Raw genomic sequence first — 14298 nt, forward strand, 5'->3', positions numbered from 1 at the left:
TTATTTTTATGTGGTGTTGAGGATCGAACCCAGCACCCCGCGCTTGCCAGGTGAGCGCGCTACCTCTTGAGCCACATCCCCAGCCCTAATACACTATTTTCTTTGCTGGTTTCAGGACTTCCCACATTTCACTCTGATATTAAAGCTTTGGTTAATTTGGATCTTAGCTTGAGTGCTCCTTCAACCAGGAGGCCTTCTTTATTCATATTAGGTTGATTGTTAATATTTGATGCTTTGTCTTTCAGAGTACTTTCCAAACATTGATCAATTATTTTATTCAACCATGTTTCCTCGAAAACCGTAAGCTGCAAGAAGCAGGGGCTCTGCCTTTTCTTGATTTGCCACTGAATCTCTAGCTCCCAGTACCTAGCAGGAACTTGACAAACATTTTTGAATAAATGAGTGAATGTATTTTGTGTGTACTACTCAATTTACGTTTTTATTAACATGAGATGCATGTTTTAATGGTTTTCAGTTGCAGAACAAACAAAGAGAAACATAATTCATCCTTGGCGGAGGATTTATCTCACCCAGACTTAGTCCTCAACATAGGAAAAGTGACTCTTGGTGAAAAATACAGAGACAAGATGGAGAAAACTGGGAAAAGGCAAGAGAAAGTGAACATGCTACAGGCTGCATGTGCTTTATTAAACTCAGGAGGAGGAGTGATTCAGATGGAAATGGCAAACGAAGATGAACAGCCAGTGGAGATCGGACTGGACTTGGAAGAGGCGCTGAGAGAGCTTATTCAATCTTCAGATTTGCAGACTTTCTTCGAATTCAAGTACCAAGGAAAGTGTTTTTACATTTTTGTTAAATCTTGGAGCAGTGCCCCTTCACCTGAAGACAGTTCCCCCAAGCCTCGCATTTGCAGCCTGAGCTCCTCATTGAGACGTAGATCTGGCACTTCTGTGATCCCCATGAAGTCAAGAGAAGCATTTGATTTCCTAGTAACCAAGAAAAAGAGTGTAAAATGTAGTCTGAGTTATGAAGGATCTTCACAGAGTAAAATTCCCAGAGCTGTACATCAGAACATTTCTGAATCAAATCTTGCTTTCCAAGTGTTCCAAAGCAACAGACTTGAACATAATGACATCCTACCTTTTCCTGAGTCTCAATCTGTAGAGTTTAAGCTCATTACAGAAAACATACAAAAAAATGTAAAAAGCCTAATTCCAAAGTACATCCCTGCATTTGCAAACAGTGGTGGAGGCTATCTTTTTGTTGGGGTGGAGAATGAAAGTAGGAAAGTCCTAGGATGTGCAAAAGACCAGGTTGACTGTGCATCTTTGGAGACAGCCATAGCAGATGCAGTTTCAAAGCTGCCCATCGTCCATTTCTGCTCTTCTGAAACGCAGTTGTCTTATAGGACCAAAGTCATAGAGGTGTTTCGTGGGGAAGACTTGTACGGTTATTGCTTTGCAATTAAAGTGGAACCATTCTGTTGTGTGGTGTTCTCAGAAGCTCCCATTTCATGGATGGTGAATGATAGGAAAACCATCTACAGACTGACGGCTGAGAAATGGGTAAACATGATGATGTACTCTCCTGGTTCATGGATGGTGAATGATAGGAAAAACATCTACAGCCCGACAACTGAGAAATGGGTAGACATGACGGACGCTGATCCAGGTAAGGGGCAGAAAGCTCCTCCTTCCCTGTCCTTTCTGCCTCTTGGGCAACTCCATATTACAGTTTTCCTTTGTTTCCTGTTACTCTGGAAATCTTACTAAGTGTTTTGATTCTCCAAGTACCTTGCTTTTCATACAAGAGAAAGTTTTGTTAGGTAGATCAGAAACCTAAATCAGTTGTCGAATAGTGAAAATTTTCCACATTAGAAGTTGAAAAGAAAAATATTTGGGAATGGTTGCCCTTGAAGTGATGTTCTAGAACTGGCTTTTATTGGCTCCAAGGTAAATTTTTAAATTTTCAGAGCTGGCCGTTAAACACTGTCATTATGAGTAGTTGTTATTTTTATTTTTGGCCAGGGATTGAACTCAGGGCATTTGACCACTGAGAGACATCCCCAGCCCTATCTTGTATTTTATTTAGAGACAGAGTCTCACTTAGTTGCTTAGGGCTTCACCATTGCTGAGGCTGGCTTTGAACTCACAATCCTCCTGTCCCAACCTCCTGAGCTGGGAACACAGGTGTGCACCACCACGCCTGGCTAAGTTTTTGTTTTATTTGTTTGTGGTGGTGCTGGGGATTGAACCCAGGGCCTTACACATGCTAGGCAAGCACTCTACTAACTGGGCTACATCTCTAGCCCCTAGGCGTGGTTAAGTTTTAATATATGATTGCAATTAAATAATGTATATTACAAACAAGTGTACTAATACAAACTCACCACTTCTTAATTATTTACTAAATTTTACTATCATCTATGCTTGTGTGGTCGTTTATATCTACTGTGTCTGTGTGGTGGAAATACTATAAAATGGAGTGCTACTGTGCATTTCTTTCTTTTCAAAAAATATCTGTTTACTTGTCAATGGACCTTTATTTTATTTATTTTTTTGTATGTGTTACTGAGAAGCCAACCCAGTGCCTCACATATGCTAAGCACTCTACCACTAAGCCACAATACCAGCCCTGTTACTGTGCGTTTCTTCCCAACTCTGCGTTTAATGACATTATATGGATGGTTTGAAATTGTCCATGGTGGGAATATTTACAACCACAGAAACAAGCAGTTGACTGCAAATGAAAAAATCTTTTCTCAACTAGACCTGGTTATTAGACTTTTACTAGCATAGTGCCTTTTCCTTGGATTGGCCACTTGAAATATTTAAAATCCTTTGGATTGAAGTTTGCTGTAACCTCATAATAGTATCTCTGCCTAAATTAAGATGCCTTCTGTGTCTTGATCCTTGGAGACCTTAGTGACTTTGCAGTTCAGGAAAACCTGAAAGTAGCTCAGGGTGATGAAGGCCTTCCCAATGCCAGGTCTGTCCTCAGTACCCTCGCATTCTTCCTGATCTGCTTGTGCTCTAAATAATTTGTCTTTACCTCCACTCATCATCATGCACCCGCTATGCACAAGCCATAACCTGATCTACTACTCTGCTTCTAACAATTTTCCTTACTCGGCATTACTATTGCTTCCTAAGATTGTTTGCATATTTTTCTTATCATTCTATAATTTGGTGGATTAGTGGGATATCTCAGTCTTTCTAGAATGACTGAGAATTTGTCAAGCCTGGAGAGACACAGAGAATCATATAAAATCTGGGACACAGTCTTTTGTGTGACATAAATAGCTTGTTGGATTTCCATCTCCAAAACAAGTGGAAGAACTTAATAATGCAGTTCCTAATGTCCTTTGATTTTATACCTTATACCTTTAGGAATAAACATAGGTGTCTGTCTGTCATTGAGATTTTTACATGAGTTTCTTGTTCCTGATATTTTCAATGGAAGTCTTTTTGCTTCACACTAGTACTCCAGATAGGTAGAAGTAAACATTCATAAACACAACTCCCATGGTCTTGGAAAGTTTATGTAAAAATAAATTGAGCTTATTTTAACTACTTAAAAATCGATTTAAATGGGGTTGGGGTTATGACTCAGTGGTAGAGTGCTTGCTTCGCATGTGCAAGGACCTGGGTTGGATCCTTGGCACCACATAAAAATAAATAAATAGTTATAAAAAATTTATACAAAAAATAAATTTAAAGAAATGATTTGTACCCATATATCTTCTCAGTAAGCTGAGAGTAATGTCATGGTTCAACCTGAAAAATAGTAGTGATTTAAGTGAGTGAATGAGAATGTGGCTAGTGAATTTCACCTAAGCATTTGCTGTTAGGGGCTGGTTGGAATTCTAAAATGTGATGATCCTTGTGCTCTATGCTGCAGGGGATATAAGGTAAGGAAAAGTTTATGCTTCTAAGGGCCTTCATTCATTCATTCATTCTTTCCTCACATTTTTTTGGTGCATTATAGTTAATTCATTTTTTCATTTTAATTTGAGAAATATTTATACTAGAAATATCTACACAGATCCAAAGCAGACATAGTTCCTGACCTTCATGCAGCTTAGTCTATCAAAGAAGATAATCATTTAATCAGTCCCTAAACTAATAAAATATCATTAGAGTTGTTATAATGACTACTAGAGGAAAATACATGGAACTATAGAATATTTAACAGAGATGAGAGTTGGGTGCAGGGAAGGTGGTGAAGGATAGAGGGGTGATGTAACACAGATGTGGGGACTAAAAGTATGTGCTATGTATTATGAGAGACATATGAACATAATGCTATCCTGACTGAGAATGAAGAATGATATTGAATGGAGAGATACAAACTTCCAAATAATGGCTCTTCAGTGGGAGATTTTGGCCATGTTAATACACAGTAAAACTCTGTCTAGACACGTGAGTGGGGAGTTGTGTCTATCACGTCTCAAGTCACACCACCAAGAAAATCATATATGCTACCCAATGGTAAGGTCTCTTTCGGTCATGAGGGGATGAACTGAAATCTCAGAATAACATGAGTTTTCTTTCTTTGTGAAGATCTTCTGTGCTTGTCCAAAGACTTTGAATCTCAGCTGAACCTATCTAGTGCACCTCCTCTCAGCAGACCTGTGTACTCCAAGAAAGGCCTGGAACATAAAGAGGATCTCCAGAGAATCTTATTTTCAGGTAGTAACTATGGTTTGACTACTTGACACCAGTCAGTTTTTATGTTATGATAAAGGGAGACAGGTTGTCATGTTTGTGTTTTGAAAACTGCAAATTCTTATGTCCAAAGTGATTGTTCCAAGCTTATAGGTGATAGGTGATTTACTCCCCCACCCCAGTGCTGGCGATCAAACCCAGGGCCTTGCACATACTAGGCAAGCAACCTATACCTAGGTTACATCCTCAGCCCTGGTGAGAGGTGGTTTGGAAGTGAACCCTCACTGACCTCATAGACTAAGACAGCACAGCACGTAGAATCCAGGATTATTATTTCCAGTTATGAAACTTCCTAGGACAATTGACAAACAATGTCTTTTCTTATTTTCGACTTCATTTGTTTTTCAAAGCTCCATTCCAAACATATCCTTCAGTTACTCCATTTTATACAATGAGCAAAACAATTACCAAAGGAATAGGAGCAACTGCATTTAAAATAACCACTACAAATATTTTATTTATTTATATGTGGTGCCGAGGATCAAACCCAAGGCCTCCTACATGCCAGGCAAGAGTTATACCACTGAGCCACAACTCCATCCCTATAAATCTTGATTCTCATATATACTTTCATATCATCTCGACAGGATGAAAAACAATATCATCTTCCCTTCTTTTAGTTTGAAACCCTAAAGTGCAAATTTATGCTTACCTCTCATAATTGTTCCTATTGCCTGAAGCAAAGGGAAACTTTTGTGATAGACAGAGCCCCACCATGATAGTAAGGGATGGAAACAAGGGTTCTGCTTCAGGAGGTACCGAAGGGCCTAGCCTGAGGGTCTTCCAGCCCAGAACTGCAAGAAATTCCCTGCTCAACAAAGGTTTTACATCGGGGCAGGGCCTGGTGGCCGAGGCCTGTAGGTTCTGGAGGCTAAGATAGGAGGATATTGAGTTCAAAGCCAGCCTCAGCAATGGCAAAACTGCTAACACAGTGAGACCCTGTCTCTAAATAAAATACAAAATAGAGGTAGAGGACTGGGGCTGTGACTCAGTGGTATAGTGATCACCTGGCACATGAGAGGGACTGGTTTTGATCCACAGCACCACATAAAAATAAAATCAAGGTATTCTGTCCACCTATAACTAAAAAAATACATTCTTAAAAAAATAGAGCTGGTGATATGGCTCAGTGGTCAAGTGCCCCTGAGTTCAATCCCTGGTACCAAAAATAAATAAATAAATAAATTTATTTATTTATTAATTACTAAATTAATTAATAATAATAATAATAAAATAAATAAAGGTAGGTTTTACATGATTCCATCTTCTCTACAAACGTAGTGTTAAAGAGATGGACTTTTATTTTATTCATTTTTTTAAATATGTGGTGCTGAGAATTGAATCCAGTGCCTCACATATGCTAGGCAAGTGCTCTACCACTGAGCCACAACCCCAGACCTGTGAGTTTTCATTTATAGGAGAGGAATCAGTGTCTTACAAAGGTTAGGGAATTTTTCAAGACATTGAAATAATAGACACATGGATTTAGATGAGGTATGTCAGATATTCCAAGGCATCTTTTTCCTTGTAATATAATAATATTCACAAAAATATTTTAAAATCTGTCATTAACCATCATCATCATAATCAACCAGTTAATTATGATTAAATATAATTAATAATTACCATAAATATATATATATATATATATATATATATATATATATATATATTTGTCTCCCATATTATCATTCTTTCTATGTGTAGTGCCACAAGAAAATTTGCGATACACTCCTGAATCCGTCTGGAAGGAGCTGTTCTCACAGCATGAAGGACTGAAGGCGTTAATAAGTCAGCAAATGCATCCTTTCTCCCAGGGAATTCTGATCTTCTCTAGAAGCTGGGCTGTGGATCTGGACTTGCAAGGGAAACAGGAAGTCATCTGTGATGCTCTGCTGATTGCTCTGAATAGCCCCCCGATCCTCTACACTGTTCTCAGGGATCAGGATGCAGAAGGCCAGGCCTACTGCACCCAGACTGCATTTACTTTGAAGCAGAAGCTGGTAAACATGGGTGGCTACACTGGGAAAGTGTGTGTCATGACCAAGGTTCTCTACCTGAGTCCCAGGAGCAAACCAGAGACCACAGAGGGGTCGGGCTGTCTGGTAGATTATCCTTCGTCCTATTACCTTAGAGACACTCAGCAAATGGAAGCCTTGCTGCAGGCTCTTGTGATTGTCCTGCTTGGCTTCAGATCTTTCTTGAGTGACCAGCTTGGCTGTGAGATTTTAAATCTGCTCACAGTCCAACAGTATGAGATATTATCCACAAACCTCCATAAGAACAGACAGTGGTTTGTCCATGGCTTGCCTGGCTCTGGGAAGACAGTCATGGCCATGAAAATCATGGAGAAGATCAGGAATATGTTTCACTGTGAGAAAAATAATATTCTCTACATTTGTGAAAACCAGCCTTTGAAGAACTTTATCGGGTAAGCAGTTAGATCTTATACCTATATGTTATTTAATCAGGGATTATTTTTCTGCTAAGCCAATTTGTTTCTTGAGAAATTATTTGTGACAGTAGTACTATATTCAGGGGTACACAAAAGAGTGATTTTTCTCCTTCACAAAATGAAGAAAACTGAGTGTGTCATTTTCGTTATTACAGGAGTAAACAGATCTGTGAGGCAGTGACCCGGAAAACCTTCATGAAGAGGGAGGACTTTGAAGATATTCAACACATCATTGTGGATGAAGCTCAAAATTTCCGAAAAGAAGATGGGGACTGGTATGGGAAGGCAATTGCCATCACTCAGAGGGAAAAGGAACATCCAGGAAATCTCTGGATCTTTCTGGACTATTTTCAGACCAGCCACTTGGATGTTAGTGGTCTCCCTCCTCTTTCATCCCAGTATCCAAGAGAAGAGCTCACAAGAGTGGTCCGCAATGCAGATCAAATAGCCCTATACCTAAAAAAACTGATGAAGAACATTAAAAAGAATCCACCACCTAACATCCCCCGTAGATCCTTGGAGATGCTTCCTGAAGCTGAATGGGTTCGGGATGTCCAGGGAATCTTAAAGATTCAGGAAAATTTGACTCAGACTCAAATCGTGAACTTTGTGGCAGACACCTGCAAGGGGCTGTTTGAAAAGGGATATACGTTCAAAGATATTGCTGTGCTTGTTAGTACCACAGAAGAAGTGGGTGACTACCAGAATGACCTCCTAAGAGCGATGAGGAAGAAAAGGATGGTGCAGTTCTGCGATGCAAGTGGCGTATTGAGTGATCGCATCGTGTTGGACAGTGTCCGTCGGTTCTCAGGCCTGGAAAGGAACATTGTGTTTGGGATCCATTCAAAAACAGCCGAGCCTCCTATCTTAAACAATATTCTGGCCTGTCTGGCTTCCAGGGCAAAGCAACAGCTCTATATTCTGTTTTGTGATAGCTTTTACTAAGAACCTCAACCTGAAATGGGTTAAGACAACTGCTCTGGAGATATCTGTGTCTGTTTGGTTTTGCAGAAACTTTTCTCTTTGGTTTACAGGTCAGATTAGGGCAGAGTTAAGAGTTGGGAACTGCTCCTGTCCTGCTTACTCCTTTCAGAGATTATTCCCCGAATTCTTTCCAAAGACTGTGGTTTCCTCCAGTTCCATTCTTCCTGTTAGATAGGTGATAGCATTCAAGGGAACTTTAGCTGCCCTGCAGGGTAGACCATTGTCCTGGACTTAGGGTGAAAACCATGAAAACAAGAAACAGCTCCTCTAGCCTACCTTTCTTTAAAGTCTAGACTTTTTCATTGTGACTACACATAGTTTTTGTTTTTTAAACATTTATCCAATTGCCACTTGTTTTCTGAAGAAGGATAGTCTGTTAAAAAGTCACTTGTTCATTGTGGAAGCATAATTTGTTTCTTGAATTCTTTTTTTTATACTATCATTTATTTATTTTTTGGTTCTGGTGATTAACCCCAGGGGCACTCTACCACTGAGCTCCATCCTCAGCCCTTTTTATTTTTTATTTGGACACAGGGTCCGGCTAAGTTGTTCAGGGCAGCCTTAAACTTATAATCATACTTCTTCAGCCTCCCAAGTTGCAGATTACAGATGTGAGCCATTGCATCTGTCCTTCAATCCTGGGCTCCTCTAACTTCAACAAAATAGGACAAATCAGCAAAATAGGGAGGAAAATATTGCTTCTTTCTTTCTGAGTGCATTAAATCAGATATAACTCAGGCCCATCTCACAGATCCTGCTTCATCCCTGGGGTCATCTATTTCTCCACAAAGTCCTGCTTCCTTCATGGAGAATGGTAATAGAAACCAAAATCTGGACATTGCCTATGCTGGTTGCTACTTGTTAGCTTACTTTGTTGTTGCTGGCTTTTGCCACTGTCACTGTATGTGGCTGCACTGTCCAACCTATCATATACCGACCACATGTAGCAGATGATTCCTTGCAGTGTGGCTGGTCCAAATGGAGATGTGTAAATATGCATGCAAACTGGTTTCAAAAATTTGGTATGAAGAATGAAAATATCCCCTTCATCATCCTTTTATAATGATTATATGTTCAAATGATCATATTTTGGAAGTGTTGAGTTAAATAAGAAATAGTATCAAAAGCAATTGTGCCTGCTTAGCTTCTAACTTTTTTTAATGCAGAAAATTTTAAACTACATATGTAGCTTGCATTATATTTCTGTTGAGCAGCACTAGTGTGTGCATTGTTAAAAATGAGACTTTTCAATGCTCGACTAGAGCAGAGGACTCAGTAGGGTGGAGAGAGAATAGGACTTTTCCCTTCAAGGTACATAATGTCTAGTTATTTTTAGTTTCACAACTTAAGGGGAGTGTTAATGGTATCTAACGGGTAAAGGCAGGCATTCTGATAAACACCCTACAATGTACGGGATAGCACCCTACAACAAAAATTTCCCAGCCCAAAGTATCAAAAGGGCCGAGTTTGGCAAATCTTGATGTGCCTAGTTCCGTCCCTTAAATAAGTATTCCAGGTTGGAGTTCTTCCCTTGTGATACTTGAGGCCTGAAGGACCGAGGCATCCTGTTTTGTATTGCTAGTGAATTGGTATTTGGAATGAAGAGTCCTGGGAGATCCTGTGACCCCAGTGGGGATTCTACCTTTCTCAGATGCTGAAGTAATATAGTTGCAAAAGATTTTTATTCCTTATGAAGTGTAGGCAATGCCAAGGTGAAATAAAGGAAGTGGTGTCCTTGAATAATAGCTTATCTTTAGAGGCTTAGTGTTTCTTAAACTCTGTGGAAGTATATTGATCCATTGCAACATATTGCTAAGTGCTTATATAAATCTAGTAGTGGGGGTTTCTAAGATTCTCAGGGGGAAATAACAAATTCATATCTAAACGGTTTTATTCTTTAAATAAGCTAACTCTTTAAGAAACACTCCAGGCATGGAGAAAATAAGAATGTATAAACTAAATGGTCATTCCCAAGACATGAGTCTCTAAAACTTGCACAAACATATTAAATGCATTGGTTAGTCTGATGAATCTCTTCAGAACTCTGAATCTCATGATGCTTTCTGGTTATAAAAAACAAAAACATTACAATTGCAAAACTCTTTACTGAACAGTAAAATCAGAGTAGAATAAAAAACATGAAAATTAATATGAAAATAAATAGTAAAGTTTAAACAATATTTATTCCCTCAAATTTAAGCCATTCATCGCTCTAGAAACATTTTGGTTGAGATATAGGAACATGTGCTTCCAGGAATGTAATCCCAGTGCTGATAAAGAAGACATCTAAACTAACTTTTACCTGGAAATGAATAGTACTTAAGAATTTAGGAATCCTTTCTCTACTAAGACTTGGAGTGAAGATTTGGAAGGCTCTGTTGTTATGTAGTAAAAATAAATAGGAAAGAATCAAATGTGGTGCTTCTAATTAAGGAATTGCCTTTGTGAAAATTGTTCTATTAATTCAAGGAATTCAAAATGGTGATTTTCTCTGTGATGTTCCAAAGTGTGAATAAAGATGCAAGGAAGACATTTTCAGGACTTTTGGATTGCTTTGGAATTTCCAAAACAGCTCCACATAGCTAGGAGGTCAGATGGGTGCATTAAATATGGCAATAGGAGACCCTAATCATGGCTTTCTACTGAGTTGAACTATGATGAATATGACTACCATCGGTTTACATGGGGTTTTGATAACCTAGAAAAAATGGCCAATACCTGGGCCTACAGAGATAATCTTATTCCATTGGGGTGATTTTTTAAGCTGTCCAATCTCTCTGATGAAATATTTTGAGGCTCCAGTTATATTTTACAGAACGGGATGGGTGACCTCTAGCATCTGTCACCCAGAATCACTTAGTCCCCTCAGCTGAAGACCTGGGGAGGGTGCAGAGAGGAGACCTGAAGGCAGTTCTGCTTTCAACCAGCAGGGAAGAAACCCAAGCGCAGATCTCCTCCAGACCTGGAGATGGCAGCAAACCTCCGTCTCCCACCGGGACAGCGACACCAGGTAGACACTGTAAATACCCCGTGGATGTGGGGCAGGACTGAGCTCCAGTTTCCACTGGCTCCTGCCAAGAAGAAGGGGAGGAGGTCTGATGGGAGAGGAAGGAGACAGGGCTTGGGAGAGAGAGTGGCAGGAGGGAAAAGAGAAGAGGCCGGAGGAGCCCCCAGGACGCTTCTGTTAAAGTAGAATTTCACTTCCAAAGCGGGATCTAGATGCACCGGTGGTGGAGTACTTTTTTGTACATCGAGACATTTTACGATAAAAATTTAGGTATCATTCTTAACCTCATTCTCCCTCTACCCGGTTGAGTAGGACGTGTTTCCCAGGTGTCGGGTGGCGCCCTTAGTTCCCCAGGAGCTCTCCTCCCTGTGGTGGCAACTCCTGGATCCCAGTGTTAGGTGTGATTGCGGTAAATCACAGAGTCAGTCTCAGAGCTGGAGGTGGAACCTTTATTCACCAGCTGGCAGGAAGAGGGCAGGCTGCAAGTCTGCACTCTTTGATTCAAAAACCACAAAGAAAAATCATGAGATCTAAAATCATAAGCAAGTGGGGAGTGGGTCAAAACCCTAGTTAAGTACAATTTAAAGGATGGTTACTAACGTCTAAACAAATATTCTCTGACATTCTGTGCGGTTAGGGTACATTGCACAAGTATAGTGTAAAAGAATTGCCATTTTGTGTTGCCAGATGTGCTACGCTAAGCAACTACTGGTGGGTACAGAGATGGGTTTTCCCATGGGAGAAGCATTTCTTACATGACATGGAGTCCCAGGGTACAATGGAGTCTGGTCATTGCCCATGTAGCCTGGCCCATAACACCAGGAGACTCTAATCCCCAGCCCTGCAAAGGGCAGAACCTCAGGACCTGCCCCTGTGCCTAGATTTCTCCATGGAAAATTTAATGATGCCCCCACTAGAAGCTGCGGATGCTGCACATAGCTCTTTTTTTTTTTTTTTTCAGATGAGCTTCTCTAATCTCTTTCATTTACTTGTGAGCTTCAGATTTTCCCAAATCTTGGCAGATCTAGGGTCCTAACCTTGACCACTTATCAGTGAACTACAAGGTAGAACCCTCTGGGATTAGATTCTGGCCTGGATTTTAGCTCTGGGAAAAAAATGAATGAGTGGGCACCAAGCTTTGCATCCCTGGAGCTGAGGAGGACCACAAAGCCTTGAGGGGTAGGAAAGGAGGCACAGCCCAAGCTTCTGCCACCATGCCCCTCCCAGCTGGAGTGAAAGAGGTTGAGAGTGAAGAGATGGCTGTCCCTCACCACCAGCAATGCTTTGAGGGGATCTTGTCCTTGGCATTCTTGGCAAGTGCCAAACTGACCCAGGACCTTGAATGACAGGTGATCCTCCCATGGAGCCTTTGCTATAGTCATGCCCATTGCTTAGCCAGGGTGATGCGTTCTGAGAAATGCTGGTCAGGTGATTTGAATTTCCTGGTGGAAGAAGCATCATGGAGTAGTGACACAAACATATATGGTGTAGCCTATGCTCCTAGGCTACACTTTCACAGAATGCTACTGGGATAACATTGAAGAATTGTAACACAAATGGTTCCTTGTGTATCTGAACATATCGAAACACAGAACGGGTACAATAATAAGAGTATGCCTAAAAATTTTTCAGCTTCTTTACACTATTATAGGACCACTGTGGGATACAGTTGTTGTTAAACAATAGGCAGCTATTCAGTGCATGATAGTGTATTTACTTTTTTTTGGTACTGGGGATTAAACTCAGGGGCACTTGACCACTGTGCCAACATCCCCAGCCCTACATTATATTTTATTTAGAGACAGGGTCTCACTGTGTTTCTTAGTGCCTCACTTTTGCTGAGGGTGGCTTTGAACTTGAATCCTCCTGCCTTAGCCTCCTGAGCTGCTGGGATTACAGGCGTGCATCATGGAGCACAGCTTACTATATCTACTTTTATAAATAGCTATAATTGACATATTAAACTGCACGTTTAAAATATACCATCTGATGGGGCTGGAATTGTAGAATGCTCGCATACCACGCATCCTGAGGCACTGGATTTGATCCTCAGTACCATATAAAAATAAAATTAAAGTATTGAGTTCACCTACAACTAAAAATATATGTATTTAAAAATACCATTGGATGAATTTTGACATATATAAAAACATTTGCAACTGTTACCACATTTAAGACAATGAAGATTTTAGAGCTGGCTAGGATGAGGAAAGAGAGGCTCTAGTCTAAGGTACAAAATGGAAGGGGGCACCAAAAAAAAAAAAAAAACCAACCCCCAACAACAACAACAACAACAACAACAAAAACCCAACTTCTTGGTAATCAAGATAAGAAATACTTTTTTATAGCTTTATTTTATTCATTCATTTTCTGTGGTGCTGAGGTTGGAACCCAGGGTGTCATACGTGCTAGGCAAGCACTCTACCACTGAGTCACAATCCAGCCCTAGATAAGCAATACTTTAAAAATCAGAGTCAACATAAATGCCCATGATGAATAAAATGTGAAAATTTTAAATACAGCAGGACATAACCCCCTATTGCAGGATTTGCATCATTCTCCTTACCCTTACTGTACCAGTCCTTCCTCCCTGTAGTTTAGATCTGGAACATCCCCAGGTGTTCAAAGCTTGGTTTCCAGCCAGCGGTGCTACTGGAGTGTAGAGGAAACTAAAAATTGTGCATTTAGGTCATTGGGAGCATGCCCTAGAAGGGGTTATGGGACCACCATGTCTTCTCCTTTCTTACCAATGCTTCCCCTACTACAGGCTCCCTACCATGATATTCTGCCTCACACAGACTCAAGGCAACAGGTCCACCTCTAAAACTGCGAGTCAAAATAAACCTTTCCTTTTTAGGAGTTGATTATCTCAGGTATTTGTTACAAAAGGGAAAGATGATTAACAGCCCTATCCTTGAGGAGTCCCCGTATTTTCCCTTGCTCCCTTCCTGTGTACTGAATCAGATGAGATGAGTGTCAGGTATAAGAAATTTAGATGGATAAAGATCCATGATAGGAGTGGGGAGGAAGCAGAATTGAGCAGAGAAAGAAGTTGGACTATGAGGCTGGACTATGACACCCTGGCAGCGTGCAGTGGAATGAAAAGAGACCTGCTTTGGGCTGAATGGCTGGCCTGGATACCAGTTGTAAACTTGCTCATGACG

The 14298-nt window shown here is 40.4% G+C and overlaps 1 protein-coding gene across 1 annotated transcript; it reads left to right on the plus strand.

Annotated features, from left to right (window-relative positions):
- Window positions 1-572: 572 nt before the first annotated feature.
- LOC144255905 (schlafen family member 13-like) lies at window positions 573-8129 on the plus strand. Its single transcript, XM_077800993.1, has 5 exons — window positions 573-1535; window positions 1614-1632; window positions 4524-4652; window positions 6396-7119; window positions 7299-8129. The coding sequence occupies exons 1-5, from the start codon at window positions 588-590 to the stop codon at window positions 8086-8088; spliced, it is 2610 nt and encodes an 869-aa protein (XP_077657119.1). The 5' UTR covers window positions 573-587; the 3' UTR covers window positions 8089-8129.
- The last annotated feature ends 6169 nt before the right edge of the window (window positions 8130-14298 follow it).

The sequence above is a fragment of the Urocitellus parryii genome, chromosome 7 (genome assembly GCF_045843805.1).
Source record: "Urocitellus parryii isolate mUroPar1 chromosome 7, mUroPar1.hap1, whole genome shotgun sequence".
NCBI lineage: Eukaryota > Metazoa > Chordata > Mammalia > Rodentia > Sciuridae > Urocitellus > Urocitellus parryii.

Coding starts and splice junctions, on each gene's coding strand:
- LOC144255905 (XM_077800993.1), top strand. CDS start 588: ATGGAGAAAACTGGGAAAAGGCAAGAGAAAGTGAACATGCTACAGGCT. Junction 4,653..6,395: donor CCAGAGAATCTTATTTTCAG/GTAGTAACTATG, acceptor TTCTATGTGTAG/TGCCACAAGAAAATTTGCGA. Junction 7,120..7,298: donor CCTTTGAAGAACTTTATCGG/GTAAGCAGTTAG, acceptor TCGTTATTACAG/GAGTAAACAGATCTGTGAGG.